The 14,070-nt window shown below is 35.9% G+C and overlaps 1 protein-coding gene across 1 annotated transcript; it reads left to right on the top strand.

Annotated features, from left to right (window-relative positions):
* Positions 1–8,539: 8,539 nt before the first annotated feature.
* LOC129886804 (acyl carrier protein 1, mitochondrial) lies at positions 8,540–12,672 on the top strand. The gene is made up of 2 exons (XM_055961657.1): positions 8,540–8,875; positions 12,278–12,672. Exons 1-2 carry the CDS (start codon positions 8,684–8,686, stop codon positions 12,452–12,454), a joined length of 369 nt encoding a protein of 122 aa, XP_055817632.1. The 5' UTR covers positions 8,540–8,683; the 3' UTR covers positions 12,455–12,672.
* The last annotated feature ends 1,398 nt before the right edge of the window (positions 12,673–14,070 follow it).

Here is a 14,070-nt window from a genome sequence, read left to right as displayed (position 1 = left end):
TAAGCAAAACTCAATAGATATAACTACTCCTTTCATCCCAACCGAACCTCCTTAACTAAAATCTGCATAAAACCAGCCCAACTCTACACTTTGCACAATAATAATAATAGAGTCCACGAATACTCATCATTAGTCTCATCAAGTGAATCATATCAACTCAAGTTCAGCATATACAGAGCAATAAGTGGTAAATATGAATTCACAAATATTAATAAAAAAAATGCGATGCAATGCAATGAAATGATACATGTCTGTTCCATCGGTACACATATGCTGAATCACAGTTCGGAATTTATGGGGGACATTCTCATCCATGTAACCTGCCACGAAGCGTGTGGCCCGTCCCCTCAATATACACATCCTGCTATGGGGCGTGTGGCCCGACCCCTTTATTTCATATCATTTTTCGGTCTTAGCACAACATATCAGAACCAATGCAATCAATTAAGGTTCATATAATTCACAATAATAGTATGATATCAATAATAATTTTCACATCTCATATCAATATAGTCACTTCATATGTCCAAAATAAGTCAATAATCTCATCACATCGATCACACTAATACACGTCATTAGATTGACATCTTATACCCCTCATCTCCATTTTCAAGATCACTCATACAGTCAATAATCCAGTCTAATTCTCATTACTCCCCAACACACATAACAAGAAAGTACTAGCATTTACAAGCTTAAATTAAGGTTTAGAAGTTCGTTTGCCTCAAATAATCAAGCAATCACTCCGGAACTTGAGCTTTCCCCTTCGTTGGGCTTCCAAATCAATGTAATCTAGTCAAATAGATAATCATAATAAGATTTCAAAACTAACAATACCATATTAATATATGTCTAGGTCAGACCCAAAAACTCACACAAATCTATAACTAAGTTTCCAAATCTTGATGCCAATTAATAAATCAAGTCTTATATTTTCTAAATTTCAAGTTTAGGGTTAAGTCTCAATTCCTCCAAATAATATAATTTTAATGGTGTTCATATACCACAATATACCTATGATTTAATATGATTACTAATTTTATCAAAACTTGAATCATAATATGATAATTATAAAAAAAAGATTTGGAATACGAAAAAGAAACATTACGATAACTTTAGGATAAGCACCTATTATAATATAATTAACCTCCACCCATCATCATCTATCAATGGACCAATCAATTGGCAATGATAGCCAATGATTACCAGGGAGACTTGTCCCTTCCACAGAACCGACACAGCACCCACATACAACATTACAACTTCAACATAAAACTTTCTATCTTCATAATCTAACTAATATAATCATAAGAATTTTTTTATGTATTTAGTATCTAGATATAAAGATTGAAGACAAGCTACTAATTAGCCTATTACCTGAATCTGCAAATCCAAAAATTTACCGTACGCGTTCGTCTTCTCATGTAAGTTTTCTACCTCCCTTTCTCTTTTTTTCTAATTAATTAAGTATTAAAAGTGACAAACTTCCACTAACCTATTTTAATATATGGGCTAAGGGATAATGGTATTTAAATAAATTAACAATTTAGTCCACCAATTAATTAATTATAAAAAAGCTTACTCGTCAACTAATTAACTATAGTTATCGAATAGTCTAAGATTTTCAATTTAATTATACGCAAAAGATCTTTTATAAAAAAGAGATGACTCATTTTCGGAATGACCTAACGGGTCATTACATTATCCATCACTAAAAACCATGTTTGTCCTCGAACATAAAGTAAAGAAATATACCTGAAGCCTCAAAAAATGGAGATATCTAGCACGCATATCAACCTCCGTCTCCCAAGTCGCCTCTCCGACAGAATGGTGCTTCCATTGTACCTTCACTGAAGCCATCTCCTTGTCTCTAAGCTTACGAAACTACCTATCTAGAATAGTTATAGGCTCCTCCTCAAATGTCCGGTCTGGACCCAACTCCACTGAATTGAGTGATAACACATGGGACTCATTCGGAACATACTTTTGGAGCATGAAAACATGAAACACGTTATGCACAACCAATAAACTAGGTGGTAAGGTCAATCTATAAGACGCCCCTCCAACTCGCGCCAAAATCTCAAATGGGCCAATGAATCAAGGGTTGAGCTTGCCTTTCCTTCAAATTGCATCAAGCCCTTCATGGACGACACTCGAAGCCAAACATGATCACCCTCCATGAACTTTAATGGTTGAACTCTCCGGTCTGCATAACTCTTCTGCCTACTCTAGGCTGTCAAGAGTCTATCCTGAATCATACGAACCTGCTCCATAGCATTTCTATGCAAGTCTGTGTCTAAAGAGTCCATCTCAGCTAAATCAAATCACCCAATAGAAGACCGACACCGCCTACCATATATAGCCTCAAATAGGACCATTTGGATACTGGAGTGATAACTGTTGTTGTAGGCAAACTCCGTTAAAGACAAGTATTGATCCGATCTAGAACCAAAATCAATAACACAAGCTCGAAGCATGTCCTCCAACACCTGAATCGTCCACTTGGACTGACCATCGATCTATGGGTGAAAAGTTGTACTCATATCAAGTTTAGTACCCAAACCATGCTGCAATGCCTGCTAAAAGTGCAAAGTAAATACTGAACCCTGATCTGAAATAATGGATACTGGAATACCATGAAGGCGAACGATTTGACTAATATACAACTCGGCTAGCTGATCCGCTGTGTACCTCACCTTAACTGGAATAAAATGGGCGGACTTGGTCAGTCTATCGACAACCACCCATATAGAATCATAACCACCCACGATGGGAGGTAAATCCATAACGAAGTCCATAGTGATCATTTTCCACTTCCAAGTGGGAATAAACATCCTCTAACTCATACCCCAAGCCGTTGGTGCTCACACTTTACCTGCTGGCAAGACAAACACTTGGATACGAACTCTGCAATGTCCTTCTTCATCCCACACCACAAATAGTACTAGCTTAGATCATGATACATCTTGGCTGCTCCCGAATAGATAGAATACCTCGAACAATGAGCCTATTCCAAAATAAGTCTAGTCAGGTCACCCATCTTAGGCGCACAAATTCTGCCGCCAATCCTCAATACACCTTCTGAATCAAGTACCGCCTTCTTAGCTTTACCTCTCAATACCTTGTCTAGAATGATACATAACTTTTCATCCTCAAACTGCCTCTCCCGAATCTGTCAACCAAGAAAGAACGTGCCTCCACAAAGGCAAGAACACCACCATCTTCTGAAATCTGCAATCGGACAAGGCTATTAGCCAGCCTCTGAACATCTCTAGCCAATGGTCGTTCCTCAATTCGAATCGCGTCAAGACTCTTCATACTAGAGGACTTCCTACTCAAGGCATTAGCCACCACATTGGCTTTTTCTAGGTGATATAAGATAGTCATGTCGTAGTCCTTTAGCAACTCAAGCCACCTATGTTGTCTTAAGTTCAGATCCCTCTGACTGAATATGCATTGAAGACTCCTATGATCGGTGAAAACCTCGCAATGCACGTATAGGTAATGACACCACAACTTAAGCACGGAGACCATGACCGCTAACTCCAAATCATGAGTAGGATAGTTTTTCTCATGGGCCTTCAACTGTCTCGAAGCATATGCAATCACTTTTCCCTTTTACATCAACATATCGCCTAACCCAACATCAAAAGCATCATAGTATACAGGAAAGCCCACACCCTTCTCGGGTAGCGTCAAAATTGGAGCCACAGTCAATAAAGTCTTCTTTTGGAAGCTCGCCTCATACATGCCGGACCAATGAAAATCCACAGTCTTCTGAGTCAATCTAGTCAATGGAGTTGCAATAGTGGAGAACCATCTGTAGTAACCGGCTAACCCCACAAAACTATGAATCTCAGTAGGCCTTGTCCAACCTCTAATTGCCTCAATCTTAGATGGATCCACTCTAATCCCCTCTTTGGACACCATATGTCTCAAGAATGTCACAGAATCAAGTCAAAACTCACACTTGGAGAACTTTGCATATAACTTTTCTTCTCTCAACTTCTGAGGTACCAACCTCAAATGACGGACATAATCTGCCTTAGTCTTGGAATACACCAAGATGTCATCATTGAATAATATCACAAAAGAATCTAAGTACGGGCGAAACACCCCATTTATCAACTCCATGAATGTTGTAGGGACATTGGTCAACGCAAATGACATCACTAAGAACTCATAGTGGCCATAACGAGTCGGAAAAGCTGTCTTAGGGATATTTGATGCCCTAATCTTCAACTGATGATAATCAGACCTTAAGTCTATTTTAGAAAATAATGTCGCTCCCTAAAGTTGATCAAATAAATCATCAATACGGGGAATGGGATACTTGTTCTTAACAGTTACCTTGTTCAACTGCTTATAATCAATGTACATCCTCATAGTCCCATTTTTCTTCCTTACAAATAGAACCGGTGCACTCCAAGGCGACACATTAGGGTGAATAAACCCTTTACTCAATAAGTCTTACAACTGATCCTTCAACTCAGCTAGAGCCATGCGATATGGAGGAATAGAAATGGGTTGTGCCAGGCTCTAAGTCAATAGTAAAATCAATGTCCCTATCCGAAGGAACACCAGGAAGATCAGTAGAAAATACATCAAAAAACTCCTTAACCACCAAAATAGTCTCCATAGGAGGTGACTCAATACTGGTATCCTGAATAAAGGCTAAATAAGACATACACCCTTTATCAAACAATCTCTGAGCATGAATATATGAGATAACCTTACTAGGATAGGATTCATTAGTACCCTTCCACTCAATCTTCGGGGCATCAGGTATCGCTAAGGTAACAGTCTTAGCATAATAATCAAGAATAACACGATAGGGAGAAAGTAAATCCATACCCAATATCACATCAAAATCTACCAACCTTAGAATAATCATATCTACCCAAGTATCATACCCGGCCAAGGAAATAAGACATGATCGATACATTTGATCCATCACTAAGGGCTCATCCACGGGTGTAGAAATATGAATAGGCACGGGTATACGATCACATGTCAAATCAAATCCAGATACAAAATAGACAAACACATAGGAAAATATAGACCCTGGATCAAATAACACAGATGCAGGTCGATGGAAGACTGGGACGATACCTGTGATAACTGCGTCAGAAGCCTCAGCCTTAGATCTCCCCAGAAAAGCATAACACTGAGCTCCCCTACCACCTACGGCCTGCACAACACCTCTACCTCCTCTTTGAGGGACTATAGCACCACCAGCACCCCTACCAGGTGTGCGACCACCTCTACTAGTTTGGGCTCTACCTCGACCTCTGACCAGCGACGTTGGTCCTCTAACTGAAACTGAAGAACTAGGTTGGGTTCCTCCTTAACCCTGAGATGTACACTGCCATAAAAGATGATCCGGGTCTCCACAAGTATAACATGCTCTCCCATGCGAAAATCTCTATGATGAGGCTAAGGAACTTGTATAACTACCCCGACTCACCAGCCTTTGTTGTGACCCCTGGTAACTCTGGCTTGTACTGTAGGACCCATGCATTGTCTGACCATCCTTAGAAGCCGGCATAGATGCATGAACTAGTCCTCTACGCTGGAAAGAACCACCTTCTCTATAGCTCTACCTTCAAATGAGGTACCCGAAAACTGACCAGAAGCACGGGCCCTCTTGGGATCCCTGAACTCCTCTCTCTCTATCAACTTCGCCTCCTTGGCGGCACCGACGATGGACTGGAAGGAAGCACCCTCATGGCAGGTCGAAACACTGCTGTACGAATAAAATAGTTCAGTCCTCGCACAAATCTGCAAATTCGCTTTGTCTCATCAGGAAAGACAGCCATGGCATGTCTGGACAACTAGTAGAAACGAGTCTCATATTCAACAACTGTAAAACCCTCCTACCTCAAACCCTTGAACCGTAATCGGCGCTCTTTCTTCACACTTTAGGAGATGAAACGGTCATAAAAGGCACTAGCAAACTCATCCTAAGTCACCTGGTGTGACCCAACTGGCCTGGAACTCAGATACACTCTCCATCACTCTCTGGCTGGCCCACGTAACAGGAGTGTAATATAATGAACTCCGTGAGTCTCAGCTAACCCCACTGTCTCCAACAACTCTCGGCAAATGGTCAGGAACTCGTGTGCATCCTCAGTCTTCCCACCTTGAAACTGCGGTGGGTCCATTTTTCGGAACCTCTCATATCGACGTTGTTCGTCGTCAGTCAACATGACTACAGGTGCACCCTGAGCTCCCCCTACCTGTAGTGGGTGTTCAGTTTTTCTATTCGGTTTTAGCAATTTTCAATTTGATTCTTCGGTGTTTGATTTTGAAAAAGTGTGCATTGAATATTGAATCAAATTAATTTGATTCGATTTTTTCAACTTCAATTCGATTTAATTCGATGTTTTAAAATTTAATGCTAGTGAAAACAAAATTATCAAAATATTTAACTCATAAACTTAACGTGAAAATTGAAATAAATACAACCATCACAATTACCAATTGACAACTTGCCAACATTAACAATCTAATAATTTCTAGCCTAGCACTCTTGCCATATATATTATGTTTATTTTTATTTTTATCATTTTTTTTCATCACGCTCTTCTCAGCTTAGCAGCCTGTTATCAGCATTCAACATCTAAGTAGCACTTAGCAGGCAGCACCGCAGCAGGCAGACAAGCAACAACCAGCTGGAGGTTGTGGTCTGTGAGGGCTTTAGTTTTTGCGTTTGGTTTTAGGAATTAGGGCTTCAAATGTAAATTGGTTAATAGAGCCAAAATCTGAAATAGATTGGGTTAAAAATAAAATATTTTGGGTCAAAATATATAATTAATATAATTTAAAGTAAGAATAATTTTAGAGACCTTCACTTATATTTAATTTTATTACAGTGAGTCAGTGACCTCCCTTATGATTTATTATATTAAGCTTATCTCTCTTTTTTTTTTTTATAACATTTCTATAAATTATATATCATTAATGAAAAAATATTGTAAGCTGACTAATTTACCCTTACTTTATTTCATAGACATCATTTTAAAAGAATCAATTTCCATTCTTTGATCTGTTACTTCGAAAATTGAAAGAGGTTTTCTAAAATTGTTGAAATTCAATTTTTATCTTCACATGGCTACCATCTATGGATATATCATAATCCCTTTCAGAGAAACCTTTAACATATGCATATTTACAGATTATCATCATTTTTTTCTCATTCAATTGAACGAACAACCAAAGATATTTTGGAGATAAGATTTCAAATTTGAATCTCCATGTGAATGGTTAATTTACTAATATAATTATCAAATGAAAATAAATTCGAAAACAGAAATGAGAAATCACGTCTAAATTTAAGAATTAATAAATAATGAAACAACAAAATTATAATTGATAGTCCACTCACATAGATTGTGGTACAGTGGTGGAATTGCTTCACTCTTAACTAGAGGTCTCGGGTTTGAGCCTTGGTGTGGAAAAAAAATCCTGTTATGAGTGCTTCCCTGAAGTGTGCGATCCAAATTTAGCGGGCTTCGAACACCGGATGAAAAACTAAAAATAAAATAAAATTGATAGTCCTCTTTGCTAATCGCTAGGCTGATTCCGGGTGATATCCGATCTCGTAAATTCAATTTCTGTTATCTCAAAATTTAATTAATCTTTGCACTGTATTTTCTTAAACCAAAGGTTGCCACCAATGGTTGCTAATATTAGCAGTATCAAATGATGATGAAGGGGGAAGCATCGGTACATAAGCATGATGAGGAGAAAGTTTTACTTCTAAATGAAAAAAGATGCTCCTAAGTCCTAAGCAAAATGAAATCGAATTTGTAAATTTTAGTGAAGATGGAAAATATTTTATCCTAAAACAATTAAATGAAATGCTTACAAAATTAATTGAATAAAAATTATATGAAAAGGGGCAAATAAGTCATATTATAATTTTTTTATTTAATAATAAACAGATTAAAAGAATTGTTACAAAAAAATTAAAATAAGGAAGGTAAGTGTAATATCGTAAATAACAAGGGAGGTCACTGTGATGAAGCTAATCGTAAGGAGAAGTTCTGAAATTATCCTTTTAAAATATTACTTTAAATTTATATTGAAGAATAGTTGAAAAATCGAATTAGTATGGTTCGATTCGATTTTTTGATATTTAAGCTCATCCCTATCTTGACATATATATTTCAAAAATGTATAAACTTATTATCACCTTTGAAAAAAATAAAAATATTATTCATTATAAAGTAAAATATAATTTCGAAGATTGAAATAAAAAAAAAATCCATAAAGAAAGAAGTTGAGTCTTGGATTCTCTTAAATAGAAATTGAAAAAACAACACTTTCTTCCATTCGATTTATGTGACATATTTTTTTTATTAATTTATCTAATTTTTTATTTATAATTAAAAATAATTTAATTTTTAAAATTCTCCTTTGATCAACCACACAAATACTTATGTTTATTTTCAATCACTACATTTTTCCTTCAAATTTTGTACAAGTCAAATATACAATAACCAAAAGTCCCTTTTATTTTTTCAGTAAGTACTTCTGAACCGGGGCTCACTTATCCGGTCCAAGGGATCACGATTGAAAATACCGAACTAATCATCAAAAACCTCAGTCTAATTCAACACTTTTTTTCAGTCGCAACAAGCTAAACAGAAGAGGGAGAGCAAAGAATACGATAACAACAATGGCGTCGGCGTTGAGATCTGCTATACTCCGACACATCCGGGTTCCGGCAACCCAAGCCCTATCTGCAAATGGATCGAGGCTAACAGCTGTCAGATTGATGTCGTCGCACGATGACCATATCACCAAAGATGAAATCATCAACAGAGTCCTTGATGTCGTCAAATGCTTCCCAAAAGTCGACCCTTCCAAGGTCTTTTTTTCTCGTTCATTTTGATTTATTTCGTATATGCATTTAACGATTTGAATTAGATCTGAGAAATCCGTCTACAAATTCAATCAATGTTCCCCTTGCGGAAAAATTATACTATTTATACATGCTTAAAATATTTTTTTATATATAAATAATAGATATCCAACCCTTTGGCTATTTCGTGTGTATACTTTTTCGAATTTTGAACCTCTTATTAACAGCCCTGGTTGGGACATAATATGATATTCACTGGCAAATTGATTCTTATTTAGGGTTTCGTTCTTTTTGAGCTTCGAGAATTCGTGAAAATATGTACATGTTTACCAAAATTATATGGGTATCTATTTACCTGATATGAAACAAAATGTAAAGAAATTAGTATATGCTTCATGTTATCAAATGGCATGGTTACCTATTTAACGCCAAAAGTAAGATTATATAGGTATTGGTTTATACCAATAACAACAACATCAGTATGAAGGTAATCGGGTCACCTACATGAATCCACATTGTCATATTTATCAAATTATATAGCTATTATCTCCTAACACAGAAAAAATAGAAGGAGAATCTAGAAAGTAAATATTGGTGTCGATTGCAATTTTAGTGTAACATTGTCACTCAATATGCTTAATTGTGTGATCTTTGTCTGAGCTGCTTGAGAATGGAACTATAAGTTGATTCATTTTCTTATTTTTCCAGCTCTTGTAAGAATGGATGGCCAATGTTTATATATAGCTCTAGGTGACTTTAAGACTGGGAAACAAGTAACCGAGAAATTTCTGTAGTCACATGCTGAATGCTATGTTGAACTTAAACTTAAAGAATCATTTACTTTTCATGAATTTTAATCAATAGTGTAGTTTGATTCTGTAGAAAAGAACTCATCTACCTATAAGATGGTCTTTGCTCTGAAAAGTTAGGTTACGAGACCTTTTGCTGCCCATTCATTTTCAAGATTACTCATTTAGTTGGTTTCATGAAAGAAATTAAGGGGAATTTAGGTTTATAATTAAAAAAAGGTAGAATTAACAGCAGAGGATGCACATAAATTTCATAGTATCACCAACCAGGAAAGCTTCCACACCGTAGTTTTTGTTTAGTATATTTAAGATTAAATTTGGGAACAAATTGCAGTTAACCTGGAAATGTTTTGGGTCCCAATGGACTATAATTTTGTTCATTGAAGTTTGTTCCATTAGGAATTTATCTGAAAAAAGACTATGATGCTTTTAGAGCTCTATTGTGAGATGGATTGGGGGTAAATGTCTGTCAAGGACTCCAAAATTAGGTCCAGGAATGTTTCAGCAGGCGCTTATGCTGGCATGATATCAAAATTTATTCTACTGCTTTCTTTGCGGGTTTGTTAAGTTTGTTGCTTACTGGAAAATGCTGTTGCTGGCCATCATTTCGCTCTCGTATGATGGACAATGTCAAGTTGGTTCAGTAGAATTTGCACCCGACCCTGGGTTTGCCACCTATTTTTGTAGTCTTGTTGAGTGTTTGTTGGTGATAATGCGTATTTCTTGTTCTAAAGGGAGGCTATGCAGAAGCCATTGTATGGAACTTGACAGATATGACTTACCGTTTCGATGCCTTTTGGGCTTTGGCATCTCTGATCTCTATAACCATTTCGAAGTCCCTATACAACATTTCAAGATTTAGTATCTTTAGAGTTCCATGCCTGGGATACAGAGTTTGCTAATGTGATCAATGTGGTGAGAAGCTATAGGCCTCTTTCATCATCATGACTTGACTGATTTTTTGACGAGACTAGAGATCTCTATTTACTTTCTATATTCAGTTTAGCTCGAGGAAACCTAGTACTCTTCTCTTTACCATCCGTACCTATAAATTAAGTGTCTTATCTATCTCCCGCAAAACAAAGGAAAAAAAGAGGAACTAATAATAACAACATGATGTGCATTCGGTACACCAAAATTTTCTATAACAAGTGATTTCATATGTGTTTGGTCTGTCTTTACCTGATAATAGTAGTTTATAATAAAAAAGTAAAAAACATGTTTGGTATTGGAGGAATTCTGAGGAGGAACTGCCAGTGAGTATATTGTTTGTAGTGGCGTTGAGCGAAGGTGAGGGACAGAGAAGGGTCAAGCTTTGGGGTTCATATGATGACGGATAGAGATAAAAGAAAAGAAAGGGAATCATGGGAGTGCAAGGGATGGGTTTGGCGGATTGGTGAAGTCGGGGTGAGAGCGGAGAAGTGCCGCAGAGGTGCAGCTTCATTACAAATGACTTCTCTCTCTCTCTCTCTCTCGGTAGAAGGGTCTTCTTCTCGAAAGACAAAAGTAGAAGAAAACCAAACTATTATCATATAGTTTCTTCAAATTCTAAGCTAAAAATAATAGATAAAAAATGTTTTCTGTTACTAAAAGAGCATCAACTTTGACATTCTACTATCCTAATCACTGTTATAAGTTACTTGGTCTGTGTAAGAATCCAGCAACGTAGTGTCTTACCCTAGACGTGCTAGATCCTAAATATTAATATGACATTTTTGTATATATTTTTGATTTCATAGGTATGTGAACTTTAACGAGTATTCATGAAACAACTGCCTAAGATATGATGGAGTATGATCTGTAGAAAAGAGAGAGAACAAATAGCAATTTGTAAAGGAAAGGCATCCATTCTGGAAAGATCTTGCTTCTACGACAAAAATTTGACATGTTTACTACAGTATGAATTGCCTTGGATATCTTTATTTAAGAGAACCAAATGTTTTGTTGTATTCTGCTGTAGATTGCTGCTTATTAGGAACAAAATATGCACCTAACTTAATTTAACGTAAATATAACCTTTTAGTTTATAATCATTCGACCTCTTTACTGTTCTTCTCTGCATGAAATGGAGTTAAGTATATGCCAACAGGTGTTTCACTTGGGTGTTTGCAGTTCTTCTTGCACCAACCTTTTAGTGTGATGATGGACTACAGACAATAGTTAGGTTTACCTGCAGGCTTTTGGAGTAGGTAAAAAGAGTAGGATAATGCAGCTTCTTCTTCTTGTTCAAAAAGAGAAAGTAACGTGCCAGAAGACAACTGAGTCAATCAGAATGTAGGTTAAGCATTTGATTTTAGTGAAACCCATCCCCATCTCCCCCCAAACAACACTTCATCTCTTTCTCTATCGCCAGTTGGTGTTGTCACAGAAACAGTATCAGAAGAGTTAACGTTGTTGATATATTTTGTTGGTGGCATTTGTTGGCTCAATTGATTCGACACTAAGTCAAATGCAATTTTGTCTTTCCATTTTTCCTTTGTTTGGGCAATACATGAGCTGTGGAGTTAAAACAATTTATGCTTGAAAAAATAAGTGGATAGTCACTCATTATGCAGGCGGTCATTATGTACTTTATGGTTTACGGTAATCTTTTATACAGGTGACCCCTGAAGTCCACTTTGAGAAGGATTTGGGCTTAGACAGCTTAGATACGGTAGAGATTGTAATGGCTCTGGAGGAAGAGTTCAAACTGGAGATTCCAGACAAGGAAGCTGTCAGGATAGAGTCCTGCGAACAGGCTATTGAGTATGTTTATAATCATCCAATGTCGAGTTAAACTCGATACACCTTTGTTGGTTTGAATTTGTTCATCAAAATCAAAGGTACACTTGCCCCTTGTCATTTGACTAGTTCAAGGTTGTAGAATTCTGTGATTCTCTTTGGGAGAGGCAATAATCAGACTCTTATAAAGACAAGTCGTGCAAGCTTTTCAGTTAAAGAACATATAATCCTTTGTTGCTTTTCTTTAAAACACGAAATTAAGTGTTTACTTTATTGCTGTCTTTTTCGTCTTTAAAATATTTTACATGCCACAAAAATTTCAAGCTTGCTTCAGTTGCCCTGATTTGAAGAATCTAGCCAGGTTACCTGTAAAGGTAATGCTAAATGTTGGTAACTCTGAAATTTCTCCGGCTTATTATGAGTGTAAGTTATCATTTTCAGTAATACTTCAAGAATTGGAGTGGATTAGACCTCTGTCACTATATCTATTTGGTTATCGATGATTGTGTTTTCTTTCAAAGACTATTTCCGTAAGGTGCTCAGACACTATAATTATTTAGGGTTTAATTGGTAACATAAGCAGTAAAGATACAAATCGCAGCATTTTCAACTTCCAAATCCCATAAGAAGGATAAATCATCTATTTGAGCTAGTTTGGAGTAGTTTTATGCTGCCTTTTTTAATGGTGAAGGAAATAGGACGATGAATTGTGATACCATTATATTCATAGATCATATTTTAAACTCCGTAGGCTCTAATAAAAGCCATTGTTACCTTGGTATTTTCTTTTTGTTTTGTCTTTATTTATTATTTAATAGTCTTATTTTATTTACTATCCTATTTTTTTTATAGTAGCTCTATTCTGTTCTTTATTTTACTTTATTTGTAGGTTTATCATTTAAATTGTGATATGTGATATTATGTGACGATGAACAACGAAACAATCTATTCAAACTTTATATTTATTAAAATAATATAATATGATAATAACTATCCAAATCCGAGTGTAAAGATGACAGTTATCTTGCATAAGAATGGTTTGCAGCAACTGTCTTCAATATATTTAGTTTTGACGTAAACATATTCCTACACGAAATCGATAAAAGGAAAAAACAAACTGAAATTAAAAAGTATTGCGAAAAAGCTATTTAAAGGGAACAGACAAGCTGACAATTAGGTTGTACCAAAAAGAAATTTATGCCTCTTTTGACTCTTATCAATTCCAAATATTTCTACTGTGATTAAAAAGTATATTTTTGTACATACTTATCCCTAATATTAGACTATCTATTTAAATTTTTTATGTTACTTGTTTTTTTTCTTTAAAAATTCTATCTTTGCCTCCATAAATTTATATTCTGAGTTTCTGATTAATCAAGGGGACCTACTGCTCATTTTCTATTTATTTTTAAAGTAGAGATCATGATTCATGGGATCTTGATAAATTATCAAGCCAGTCATCCCCGTGATAAAATTGGATATTTTATTTCTAGTAACTAACCAAAAATATTACTACCAATATAAATTGTTTCTTTTTTCAGCTGGATTTTGCATCAGCAAATAAAATTTAATTAGGGATTTCAATATTTTTCTTAACTTTTCCTTTGACCATTACTTCAAATGACCCGTGAAGCTAAAGATGTTTGAACTGATGATAATATTAAGTTGTAT

Source organism: Solanum dulcamara, chromosome 4 (assembly GCF_947179165.1).
Source record: "Solanum dulcamara chromosome 4, daSolDulc1.2, whole genome shotgun sequence".
Classification (NCBI taxonomy): Eukaryota; Viridiplantae; Streptophyta; class Magnoliopsida; order Solanales; family Solanaceae; genus Solanum; species Solanum dulcamara.
Note: the sequence above shows the minus strand (reverse complement) of the source record. Positions and strands in the feature narration are given on the sequence as shown.